General features: G+C 45.3%; 1 protein-coding gene across 1 annotated transcript in view; it reads right to left on the bottom strand.

Moving 5' to 3' along the window:
* PTPRS (protein tyrosine phosphatase receptor type S) overlaps positions 1–13,361 on the bottom strand; it is a 257,126-nt gene that overhangs the window by 60,951 nt on the left and 182,814 nt on the right. The window contains exons 13-15 of the mRNA XM_087703332.1: positions 12,171–12,197; positions 9,216–9,333; positions 247–837 (exon numbers count right to left, since the gene is read on the bottom strand). Coding sequence (XP_087559458.1) covers positions 247–837; positions 9,216–9,333; positions 12,171–12,197 — 736 coding nt within the window. The remainder of the gene's footprint in view (positions 1–246; positions 838–9,215; positions 9,334–12,170; positions 12,198–13,361) is intronic.

Here is a 13,361-nt window from a genome sequence, read left to right as displayed (position 1 = left end):
CTGGACTGGACTTTAGCAGAAAAAGGAAAAAAAGACTTACCTGCTGAAGGCAAAGGGAAACCACCTGCCTTGTTATGATTAATTGTTTTTAAAAGCCTGCATTGGTTTTTTTTTTAACGGTACTCACACGCCATCTTCAAGCCGGCGAGGAGTTTAGGACTACAGCTGTTTTTGGTTTAGGTTTTGGCTTCTCTGCCTCCCAGGATTCAGAGAGAGACCCTTGGGGCAGAAACTGGCAAGTCCTACCTTGATCCAGAAGGACCGTCCGATATTGAACAGTCGGGCTGTACGGCCCTGGACCTTTACTGGTATGTGCTCGGATTTTAACATCGTAAGCGGTGTTGGGCTTGAGACCGTTCAGGATGTATGAGTTTTCTGGAGAGGGTGGGAGATCTTTCTCCTGGGGGTTTCCCGAAGAGGTGGCCTCTCGGTAGGCTACGGTGTACTTGACGATGACACCATTCCTCTCGGCTAAGACAGGGGGCATCCACTTGACCTGGACCGATCTGGAGGTGATGTTGCTCGCCTCTAGAATCTGAGGGTAACCCTTCGGCACATCTTCTGGAATGGTTATTTCTTGCAACGCTTCCTCCCCAAAGCCAGCCCGGCTCTTCACGGCCAGCTTGAAGACGTACGTGGCACCTTTGTGAACATGGGTGGCGGTATATTTGTCCTCCTGGGTGGCAAACTCCAGAGTGGCCAGCGGGTCGACATCTTTGCGGCCGAACTGGAGGCGGTAACCCAGCACTTGGCTTTCGGCTTCCACAGGGGGTTCCCATTTGACCAGGAGAGAGTTTTCATGGGTGGGATACACGGACAGGATCGGTTTCCCTGGGACTAGAAAACAAAGAGAAAATCAGTTTGCGATGGAAAGCAGACTACTAGTACGGTAAAAAAAAATTTTTTTTTATCACAGATTATACTTCAATATATTGCAAACTACATTTTTGTCTGCTGCAAGGATATACAATATTAGGGTTTAGGAGGGTTGTGTTAGTCAATGTGGGCCCAAAATCAGGAGGCATTTGGGAGCAGATTTCTGGCACACAGAATTTATTCAAAAACAATAGAAAGCTTCTGCCTTCAAATAAAATATGTGAGTAGGAAAAGATGCTTCCAAGATACCCTCTGATTCTCTCTCTTTCTTTCTTTCTTTCTTTCTTTCTTTCTTTCTTTCTTTCTTTCTTTCTTTCTTTCTTTCTCTTTTTTCCTTTCCTTTCCTTTTTTCCCCTTTTTGGATTTCAACTTTTGAACTTTTAATTAAAACAAATGAGATTAATTGCTTTGTACTTAATAGCCTCCTGATTTCAAGGCTGAGTAACCTGCTTAGATTGCGACCTAGACTCAATAGATACAAAGGACTGGAAATTTGGACTATTGATTGGTTTTATTTTTTAAAATCCCCCCCCCCCCCCCCGGTGACTAGGGAAAGTCTTTTATTTTACACAAATGAATAAAAGAAATGCACAATTAGACAAAATCAAGTTGAAGACTAGTGTAGAAATGAATAATTTTAATAATAAAACATGTTTCTATTTTAACTCCAGCCTACTTTGGATATGTGGCTCTCTGGAGAACCCTGTAATACTGGGAAAGATGGGGTGGGGGGGAGAAAGAGGACCAGCATCAAGGGAGATGAACAGAATGACGGGTGCTTTGTTGGAAGACTTGAGAGGCTAGGTTGGGGACAGATCCTGGAGAAAATCCACATGGTCGCTCAAAGTCAATTCTGATTTGACGGCACACAACCAATCAAACAACTTAAAAGATCTAGTTCTGATGCTGGGAAAGATGGATGGAGAGAGAAGATGACGACCAGCAACAAAGTGGATGGACTCATCCATTTTTGGTCACCACGACATAAAAAAGACATTGCAACTCTGAAAAGAGTTCAGAGAAAAGCAACAAAGATGATCAGGAGGTTGGAAGCTAAAACATACAAAGAACAGTTGCAGGATTTGGAATTGTCCAGTATAATGAAGAGAAGGACCAGGGGTGACACGAGAACTGTGTTCCAATCTTTGAAAGATTGTCCGAGAAATAAGGAAGATCGACATATTCTCCAAAGCACCTGAAGGCAGGACAAGAAGCAATGGATGGAAACTAATCAAGGAGAGAAGCAAGCTAGAACTAAGGAGAAATTCCCTGACAGTTAGAACAATTAATCAGTGAAACAACTTGCTTCCAGAAGTGGTGAGTCACTGACAGTGAATCTCATCACTGGAGATTTTTAAGAAGAGACCGGATAGCTATTTGTCCAGAATGGGCTCCTGCTTGAGCAGGGGATTGGACTAGAAGACCTCTAAGGCCCCTTCCATCTCTGTTATTCTGTTATAGAAGCAATGGTTGAAAAGTAGGAGAAAATCTATCTATGTGGCCAATCCAAGAGTTGACACCAACTTGACAGTACAAAAGCAATCAATTTTAACTATTTCCTTTAAGCTCTTTATCTACAATATTTTCTTTAGTCTAATTTCACTATAATTTCATCTCTTTCTATGTTGTATTGCTAATATGTTGCTTTATGGCTGATTCCTCCCTGTCAGTAGTATTAATCTTTCTCTATCTTTATAGTCATTCTCTCTGAAGCGATACCATTTTTCCTACCGAGCTCAATCGGACTTTTACAGATAGTCCTCAATTTATGACCACAATTGGGGCCCAACATTTCTGTTGCTAAGCAAGACAGTGGTTAAGTGTGACTGGCCCCATTTTACGAGCTTTCTTGGCCAGAGTTGTTAATCGAATCACCACAGTTGTTAAGTGAATCATGGGGTCATTAAGCAAATCCAGCCTCCCGCATTGACTTTGCTTGTCAGGAGGTGCAAAAGGTGATCACATGTCCCTGGGACACGACAACCGTCATAAATGTGAGCCAATTGCCAAGGGTCCGAATTTTGACCATGGGGATGCTGCAACAGTTATAACTGTGCCGTTGTAAGTCGGGGACTACCTGTAATTCAATAAGTGTTTTTAAGTTTCTGTTTTTTATTCTGTTCACATCTAAAATTTGCTCTATTTCCCCATCTTTTCAGTTTATTTGTTCCTGACTGGGATTCTTTATCTTTCTCCTCCCCACCCCTCCTTATTTTTACAGTCTCTAAGAGAAATAGCTAGGAGAGTTTTTCCCTCATGACACTCTGGGGGAAGGGATAAAATGGCTCTTTCTCCCCAGTTTTTTCAGCTGCTGACTCCTTTCTGTGGCCTCTCCTCAACGGGGCAGTCTATCTTTCAATCTGCCTCTTTATTTGACTCCTTATGTTTGGCTCTCTTTATTTAGCTTCCTCTTCAAAATGGCTGTGGTGGCCGAGTCCTCAGGCAGCCATCTTGTCTTCCCCCTCATCTTGCCTCCTGCCCAATGCCTCCTGCCCATCAATCCTTTGATTGGCTGCTGCGGTTTGGCTGTTTCCGTTTGATTGGTAGCTGGGTTGTCTTGACGATGGGGGGAGGGCCAAGAGAGGGAGGGGGAAGCAGGAGTACAGGTGCTTATCACCTGTTCGGACAGGTGGTCCTTTCACATTGGTAATCCCCAACCTTGGCGATTTTATGGTGTAGTTATTTATTTATTAGATTTCTAGCCCACTTTTATTACTGTTTATAAGTAACTCAAGGCGACGAACATACAGATAGTCCTTCACTTGCAACAGTTCATTTAGTGACCATTCGAAGTTGCAACGGAACCGGAAAAAAGGGACTTATGACCATTTTTCACACTTAACGCCCATCTTCATGGTCACGTAATCAAACTTCAGATGCTTGGCAACTGGTACATATTTATGACGGTCGCACTATCCCGGGATCATGTGATTCCCCTTTTGCGACCTCCTGATGAGCAAAGTCAATGGGGGAACCAGATTCACTTAACAACGGTGGCAAGAAAGGTCGTACAAGGGGGACAAAATTCACTTAACGGATGTCTCGCTTAGCAATATCAATTTGGGGCTCAATCATGGTCGTAAGTTGAGGAGTACCTGGACATAATTCCTCCTCCTGCTTTTCCCACAACAACCCTGTGAGGTGGGCTGGGCTGAGAGAGAGGGTGGGGTGGACAGACCCTAAGCCACCCAGTTTGCTTTCATGCCTAAGGCAGGATTAGAATTCTTGGACTTCCACTCCCAGAATTCACCAGCCGGCTGGGGAATTCTGGGAATTGAAGTCCACATATTTTAAAGTTGTTGGGATTGAGAACTACTGTGAAAAGCATCCCCCAGTTTGAGAGAGGAAACTCCAGAACTTCTTTTCATCTGTGAAAAGAAAGCATCCTTCCAATCAAGGACTACCTGTATTCAGCGGTGGGATCCAGCCGGTTTGGACCGGTTCAGTCAAACAGGATGCTAATTTTACATCTGGTTCGCCGAACTGGTACTTACAAGGACTGGCTGGCCATGCCCACCCCACCCCTCCCAGGAGTCTCCACGCGGTCCAGTTTGGATGCCAGATAAGTGCCCGGAGGCTCTGGGAGGGCAAAAAACTGGCCTCCCAGAAGTTTTGGAAGTCTGGAAACCGGCCCGTTTCCGGCCTCTGAACCCTGGGGGGAGGTCCATTTTGCCCTCCTGGAGGCTCAAGGTAAGCCTCCGGAGCCTTGGGAGGATGAAAATCAGTGGTGGGATTCAGCCAGTTCACACCTATCCGGGAGAACTGGTTGGTAACTTTCTAAATAGTTCAGAGAACCGATTGTTGGAAGAAATCTCCTTTTGTTTTTTCCCCCCACTTTACAGGGCTAATCCTGTAAGGAAGGCAGGAAGGAAACATTCTGGTGTTGCTTCTAGCCTAATCTTTATTGCCCTGCTTACAGAAACTGCCTCTCCGGTTAACCCTTATGACATTGTAACAGCTAAGGCAATAGCAATAGCAATAGCAGTAGACTTATATACCGCTTCATAGGCCTTTCAGGCCTCTCTAAGCGGTTTACAGAGAGTCAGCATATTGCCCCCAACAATCTGGGTCCTCATTTTACCCACCTCGGAAGGATGGAAGGCTGAGTCAACCCTGAGCCGGTGAGATTTGAACCGCTGACCTGCTGATCTAGCAGTAGCCTGCAGTGCTGCATTTAACCACTGCGCCACCTTGGCTCTTAAGGCGAAGCGTCCATTGACCTGAGTGACGTTGAGTTGGCCACGTCCACCCAGTCACATGACCACCGAGCCACGCCTACCCAGACGGTCATTAGGGCAGAGAACCGGTTGTTAAATTATTTGGATCCCACCACTGATGAAAATGCCCCCCTTCCGTGGTACAGAGTAGGCTACGTCCACCAAGCACCCGGGCAGAGAAATGGTTGCTAAATTTTTTGAATCTCACCTTTGCTTGTATTGCTTTTATCTAATAAATTGCGCTGAGTCCCAATGGGGAAAACAGCCAGTACATGAATTAATTATCTTCTTCAAACACGTTTTAGCGGCGGAAGAGAAGCCCAGTGATCAGTGACCCACTGCGAAGATTTCAGGGGGAGAAAAACACATTACCTGAAACTTTGGGAACTAATAATTAAAAATTATCATTTGGAAGAAGAAAGGCATCGAGCATTTAGCTAATTGCTGATCTGCCTGAAAAGGCTGTCTCTCTGCGTTGCTTCTATTGATGCCTCGTGAAATTGTTTTTTTTTTAAAAAAAAGACTACTTCCACAAATGGTTTAATATTGATAAAAGTTAATGTTATGAAAAGTAACGCTCACGAATATTGGCCACATCAAAGGTTTTTGCTGACTATTTCGACTGGAATATCCCCTGCTTTGGAGGGGGGGGAAGGGAGAAGATGGAAATAAGGGGGATTTATGGGGACTGATGTCAAAAAAGGGAACGGAAGCAGATGATCAAAGCTCCAGGCCCATTTTTGTCCAAGCGGAGTATGCAATCAATAAAGGAGAATTTTTGTAGCTTAGGATTGATATGAGGGGGTCCTTGGTGCTCTCTGAGCTTGGTTGTTTTCTTGCAGACATTTCATGATCCAAACTAGATAACATCATCAGTGCTAGAAGGGAGAGGGGTTTGTGGAGAAGAGGAAGAGGAGGAGGAGGAGGAGGAAGAAAAGGATTGTGGGGTCCTTGGTGCTCTCAAGTTTGGTTGTTTTCTTGCAGACATTTCATGACCCAACTCGGTATCATCATCAGTTCTAGAAGGGAGTGGGGGAGAAGGAGAACTGTGGGGTCCTTGGTGCCCTCTGAGCTTGGTTGTTCTCTTGCAAATGTCTCATTACCCAACTAGCTAACATCATCAGTGCTAGAAGGGAGGGGGGAAGGAGGAGGAGGAGGAAGAAAGAGGAGGAGGAAGAGGAGGAGGAGGAGGAGGAAGAAAAAGAGGAGGAAGAGGAAGAAGAAGAGGAGAAGAAGGAAGAGGAAGAAGAGGAGGAGGAAGAAGAGGAGGGGGAGAAGAGGAGGAAGAAAAAGAGGAGGAAGAGGAAGAAGAAGAGGAGGAGAAGGAAGAGGAAGAGGAGGAGGAAGAAGAGGAGGAGGAGGAAGAAAAAGAGGAGGAAGAGGAAGAAGAAGAGGAGGAGAAGGAAGAGGAAGAAAGAGGAGGAGGAAGAGGAGGAGGAGGAAGAAAAAGAGGAGGAAGAGGAAGAAGAAGAGGAGAAGAAGGAAGAGGAAGAAGAGGAGGAGGAAGAAGAGGAGGGGGGAGAAGAGGAGGAAGAAAAAGAGGAGGAAGAGGAAGAAGAAGGGGAGGAGAAGGAAGAGGAAGAAGAGGAGGAGGAAGAAGAGGAGGGGGAGAAGAGGAGGAGGCGGAGGAGGAAAAATGAAGAAAGAAGAAAGAAGAGGAGGAGAGGGAGTGGAGGAGGAGGAGGAGGGAGGAGAAAGAGGAGGAGGAGGAGGAGAAAGAAAAGGACTGTGGGGTCCTTGGTGTTCTCTGAGTTTGGTTGTTTTCTTGCAGACGTTTCATGACCCAACTAGCTAACATTATCAGTTCTAGAAGGGAGTGGGGGAGGAAGAGGAGAAGGAGGATTGTGGGGTCCTTGGTGCCCTCTGAGCTTGGTTGTTCTCTTGCAAATGTCTCATTACCCAACTAGCTAACATCATCAGTGCTAAAAGGGAGTGGGGGGGGAGGATGATGATGATGATGATGATGATGATGATTGTATGGTCCTTGGTGCTCTCTGAGCTTGGTTGATTTTTTGCAGATGTTTCATGACCCAAACTAGATAACATTATGATTTTGTCACTGACACCCTGCCGCAGATGATTTTACGTGGGTGAGTACAGCCAGTCCTTGACTGAGCTGTCTGGAGAATTCTACAGAAATATATATTTAATCTTCATGTTATCAATCTGTCCTGCCAAGCTTCTATTTCATTACTTAAGGCAGACTATAAATTCTATACTAAACTACTTGCTCACCATCTTAAATTAATTACAGGCAAACGGCTACCTCTGCATCAATCCAGATGTATGCCGAAGACAATAACATAGTGAGCTTAGATGGATAGTTATTAAATGTAATATAATTTTGTAAAAATAATTCAATTCCCCATTTCATACCATTTCTAGATACAGTGAGAGGACGATTTCTGGAAACAAACCATAAAAATAAAAGGACAAATAAAAACTAATAGAGTGTGTCAACATGTAGAGAAAATGTAATATACCTGATATAGGAATATTAACGTGGAGGCTGTGCATACAGGTTGCCTCAACTTACAACAGTTTCATTTAGTGTCTGTTTGAAGTTATAGTAGCACCGAAAAAAGGGGCTTAAGACCATTTTTCACACATACGACCGTCGTAGCATCCCCATGGTCACATGATCAAAATTCAGATGCTTGGCAACTGACTCGCATTTATGACGGTTGCAGTTTCCCAGGATCACGTAATCCCCTTTTGCGACCTTCTGACAAGCTAAGTCAACGAGGAAGCCAGAGTCACGTAACAATCGGACAACTAACTTAAGAACTGCAAATGATTCCCTTAACAACGGTGGCAAGAAAAGTCATAAAAGGGGGTAAAACTCACTTAACAAATGTCACGTTTAGCAACGGAAATTTGGAGCTCAGTTGGGGTTGTAAATTGAGGACCACCTGTATAATATATTTAAACACACACACACACACACACACACACACACACACACATAAAATCAGTGTACACACCCAAAACACTTCGCAATTTAGTTATCACAGCTGTGCATTCGTCGAAAAGAAAAGAAAAGCGGAAACAGAGAAAAGAACGAAGAGAGAAGAAAAGGAATATTTTGGGGGTATCAAGAGCTATCTCTGAAGACCAAGAGAAACATCTGAAAACTGTTATTTGATCTCTCCCACCAACTGCCCAATTCTAATTTTCAAAGATTTTCAATCTTCTCACTATACAGGTAGTCCTCGACCCGAGGTGGCGCAGTGGTTAAATGCAGCACTGCAGGCTACTTCAGCTGACTGCAGTTCTGCAGTTCAGGCTGTTCAAATCTCACCGGCTCAGGGTTGACTCAGCCTTCCATCCTTCCGAGGTGGGTGAAATGAGGACCTGGATTGTTGTTGGGGGCAATATGCTGACTCTGTAAACCGCTTAGAGAGGGCTGAAAGCCCTATGAAGCGGTATATAAGTCTAACTGCTATTGCTATTGCTATAAGACCGCAACAGAGCCTAGCTATTACAGTCATAATTCTGATGGTCATAATATATGTTAGTCACGCAACCAACCTGAATTTACAACATTTTATTTTTAGGCAAAGGCAGCAATCATTAAGTGCGAATGCCACGGACGTAAGGGACGGGTTTTGACAAACTGGTTGTAAAATATAGTCATATCAGCGCGAGAGGCCGCCAATGGCCATTGGGAGGGGACGGGATTGTGCTGTTGAGCACCCGAAGTTCAGTCATGTGATTGCGGAGAGCCCCAACTGCGTCGTAAGTAGCTTGGAGGTAGTTCTGTTGTAACTTTGAAAAGTGACTGGTCGTACATCGAGGACTAATCTTTAGACAAGGATCCTCACGTAAATATGTTTTATTTTCATTTCATTTCGTACAGTCACATATATACTGTGCATAACCGGGGCCATATAACATTGAACAATAAACACAACCCTCCCTCTTGTCAACAATACCCCCCAAAATACGAACCCAATATACCACTTCGACCCTCCACAGACCCTTTCTTTCGCCCCCCTCCAACTTTCCTTCTTCCCTCCAACATTCCCCTCTACCCTATTTCCCCTCCCCCTCTATCACTCCTCTATAGGACAAGGATCCTATAGAGGTGGTTAACAAGACCCATCCTTCTGGGATGCTCACCTGCTCCCTTGGTCATGACCTGTTTCGGCTTGCTTCGGGCCCCATCCCCTTTCATGGTGTAGGCAGCCACTGTGACTGAGTAGGTGGTCTCTGGCTGAAGTCCAGAGATGACCATTTCCTGAGGAATGAAAGCAAAGAATTAAAACAAAAAAGACTTCCCTCCTTCCCTTTCTTTCTTTCTTTCTTTCTTTCTTTCTTTCTTTCTTTCTTTCTTTCTTTCTTTCTTTTCCTTCATTGGGAAAATAACCAGGGTCCAGCATGCAGGATACAGCACAAAAGCAATCCTCGTCACATCACGTCACGTCACGTCACAAGGGAACGGGGATGGATGGGGAGGAAACCACACATTCTCCATACCAAACCCACACCTGGCAATGAAATCAATCCCGCATTTTAAACCGGAAGCTTTGAATAAGGTGGTCTCCATTCTCCCTCGTCATCACAGAAAATGGCCTTGTCAACGGGGTTTTTGTGAGTTCCTCAAAAGGGCAGAACCCCAAAGGAAAAAAAAAACATCACTGTTCTCAACTAAATGGGCCGTAGAATAACAAAGTTGGAAGGGGCCTGGGAGGTCTTCTAGTCCAACCCCCCCTGCTGAAGCAGGAGACCCTGTACCATTCCAGACAAATGGCTCTCCAATCTCTTCTTGAGGAGCACCCACAACTTCTGGTGGCAAGTTGTTCCAATGAGTGATTGTTCTCACTTTCAGGACCCTTCTTTTCCCTGAAGCCCCTCAAATTACTGAAACACTGCCATCATACAATACAATACAATATAATACAATAGCAGAGTTGGAAGGGACCTTGGAGGTCTTCTAGTCCAACCCCCTGCCTAGGCAGGAAACCCTATACCGTTCCAGACAAATGGCTATCCAGCATCTTCTTAAAGACTTCCAGTGTTGGGGCATTCACAACTTCTGGAGGCAACTTCTGTTCCACTGGTTAATTGTTCTCACTGTCAGGAAATTCCTCCTCAGTTCTAAGTTGCTTCTCTCCTTGATTAGTTTCCACCCATTGCTTCTTGTTCTACCCTCAGGTGCCTAGGAGAATAGTTTGATTCCCTCTTCTTTGTGGCAACCCCTGAGATATTGGAAGGCTGCTATCATGTCTCCCCTAGTCCTTCTTTCTCTTAAACTAGACATACCCAGTTCCTGCAACCGTTCTTCCTATGTTTTAGTCTCCAGTCCCCTAATCCTCTTTGTTGCTCTTCTCTGCACACTTTCTAGAGTCTCATCATCTTTTCTACATCATTTGAAAACTCTTTTCTTGTTTCGTTGTGCACGGGGAGTTTAGAGCACGAAAAATAGCAAGGGATTTACTTCTAGCTTTCTAGAGCACAAAAACCAAGCAGGGGGTTGGATTGCTTGAGAATAATAAGCCCAAAAGATGCATTTTACAATCCCTACAACTCACAACAGCTACGTTTGCACAAAGAACCCACTTGTTTTGGTTTAACCCTTGTGTCTTAACTGGGTGTGCACAGTGACACATTTATATTAGTTTAATCCATGTATTAAGCTGTTTTAACTGGGTCTGCACAAGGCCACACTAATGTTGGTTTAACCATCACTTGTTAACTTAGTTTAACATGGTCTGCCCTCTTTGCACACTTATGTTTGATTTACCCCTTACTTCTTAAAATACTTCGGCTTTGCATTTCTGCACACTATGTTGGTTTAAGCCTCATTACTAAAGCAGGGTTAACAGGGTGTGCATCTTCACACACTCATGTTGGTTTAACCCTCATTTCTAAAACCGGTTTAACAGGGTTTGCATCTCTGCACACTGATGTTTAATACAATAGAATAGAATAACAGAGTTGGAAGGGACCTTGGAGGTCTTCTAGTCCAACCCCCTGCTTAGGCAGAAGACCCTGCACCGTTTCTGACAGATGGCAGTCCAATCTCTCCTTGGAAGCCTCCAGTGATGAAGCTCCCACAACCTCCGAAGACAACTTCTGTTCCATGGGTTGAATGCTCTCACTGTCAGAAAATTTCTCTTTATTTCCAGGTTGAATCTCTCCTTGATCAGTTTCCATCCATTCTTCCTTGTCTGGCCTTCAGGTGCTTTGGAGAATAGCTTGACACCCTCCGCTCTGTGGCAGCCCCTCAAATATTGGAAGACTGCTATCGTGTCTCCCCTGGTCCTTCTCTTCACTAGACTAGCCATGCCCAGTTCCTGCAACCGTTCATTGTATGTTTTAGCCTTCAGTCCCCTAATCATCTTGGTTGCTCTTTCTAGAGTCTCGGCATCTTTTTCACATTGTGGCGACCAAACCTGGATGCAGTATTCCAGGTGTGGCCTTACCAAGGCATTATAAAGGGGTATTAACCCTTCACGTGATCTTGATTCTATCTACGAGCCAAGGGGGCGCAGTGGTTAGGGTGCAGTACTGCAGGCCACTTCAGCTGACTGTTATCTGCAGTTCAGCGGTTCTAATCTCACCGGCTCAAGGTTGACTCAGCCTTCCATCCTTCCGAGGTGGGTAAAATGAGGACCCAGACTGTGGGGGCGATATGCTGACTCTGTAAACGGCTTAGAGAGGGGTGAAAGCCCTATGAAGCGGTATATAAGTCTAACTGCTATTGCTACGTTGGTTTAACTCTAATTTCTAAAACTGGTTTAGCAGGGTCTGCATCTGTGCGCACTTATGCTAGTCTAATCCTCACCTCTTAAGCTAGTTGAACAGGGTTTGCATTTGTGCACCCCCATGCTGGTTTAACCATCATTTCTAAAGGTGGGTTAACTCCCCCAGATTCCATGCAAAGAAGCCGACCCAACATTCAGAGGGGCTGAAGCACACCAAGCCGCACAAAGCCTAACAGGGGAGGGGGTGGGTGGGAAGAGGAAGAGGCAGGGAGGGGAGGGGGAAAGGGAGATACTCAACACCATGCCATCACTAACAACAGGGAAGGGAGCCAAGAACAGGTCATCACAGCGGAAGCGTCTCACTTACGTATTCTGCAGTATCATCGGTCTCCCACTGAACAAAAGAAGGTAAGCAGGCGAGGATGAAAAGGGGAAAGAGAAAGAAAAGTGAGGTGATGGTGGGAACACAGGGGGGGGGGCTGCCTGGGGAGACAAAGGTCAGTGCTCAGAAGCCCCCACATCCTTGAAGTTGCTGGGGCAAAGTGGGAGGGGGTGGGAGATTGGTGAGGTTAGTTAGTAAGAATGCATCACTCTGGTTAATGGAGCCGTAGGCGGGGTGGGGAGGGGCAGCTGAACTGGGCTGGAGAGAGTGCGGTTTCAGAATTATAGATAGTCCTTGACTTACAGCCATTCATTTAGACCAGTGTTTTTCAACCTTGGCAACTTGAAGATGTCTGGACTTCAACTCCCAGAATTCCCCAGCCAGCATTCGCTGGCTGGGGAATTCTGGGAGTTGAAGTCCAGACATCTTCAAGTTGCCAAGGTTGAAAAACACTGATTTAGACCATGCGAAGTTGCAACAGCACTGCAACAGACGGTGCCACCCTCCTAAATACACGCCAGCTGCCAAAAGAGGGCAAATTTTGATCCGGTGACCATGGGGATGAAAACTGGTCCTAACTCACAAAGAGCCGAGGTGGCGCAGTGGTTAGGGTGCAGTACTGCAGGCCACTTCAGCTGACTGTTATCTGCAGTTCGGCGGTTCTAATCTCACGAGCTCAAGGTTGACTCAGCCTTCCATCCTTCCGAGGTGGGTGAAATGAGGACCCGGATTGTTGTTGGGGGCGATATGCTGACTCTGTAAACCGCTTAGAGAGGGCTGAAAGCCCTATGAAGCGGTATATAAGTCTAACTGCTATTGCTATTGCTATTTTTTTCCCAGTGATGTCGTAACTTTAAACTACGGTTGTAAGCATTTAAAAATGCTTGCCTGTAATTCCTTCTTCGACCACGGGCTGCTCTGGCTGCCCTTTGAAACCTGGAGAAAGTGCTTCCCTGGCTCAATTGATTTTCGTCCGAATCATGAGGACTAGAATCTTTCTCCATACGGGAGAGATGGAGCTGAATCCTTGCTTGGTGTGTTAAATATCAGGGCTTGGCACCTCCAGGTAGAACGGGAAACGGCTTCTACCATATAAATAAACCCTCCTTGGCATCAGTCTGCACCAGATCACTATAGGCAGTCCTCACTTAATGACCATTCATTTCGTGACCATTC

This window comes from Thamnophis sirtalis, unplaced genomic scaffold, assembly GCF_051295495.1.
Source record: "Thamnophis sirtalis isolate CommonGarterSnake01/CBP01778 unplaced genomic scaffold, rThaSir2_p1.2 scaffold_1, whole genome shotgun sequence".
Taxonomy (NCBI): domain Eukaryota; kingdom Metazoa; phylum Chordata; class Lepidosauria; order Squamata; family Natricidae; genus Thamnophis; species Thamnophis sirtalis.
Note: the sequence above shows the minus strand (reverse complement) of the source record. Positions and strands in the feature narration are given on the sequence as shown.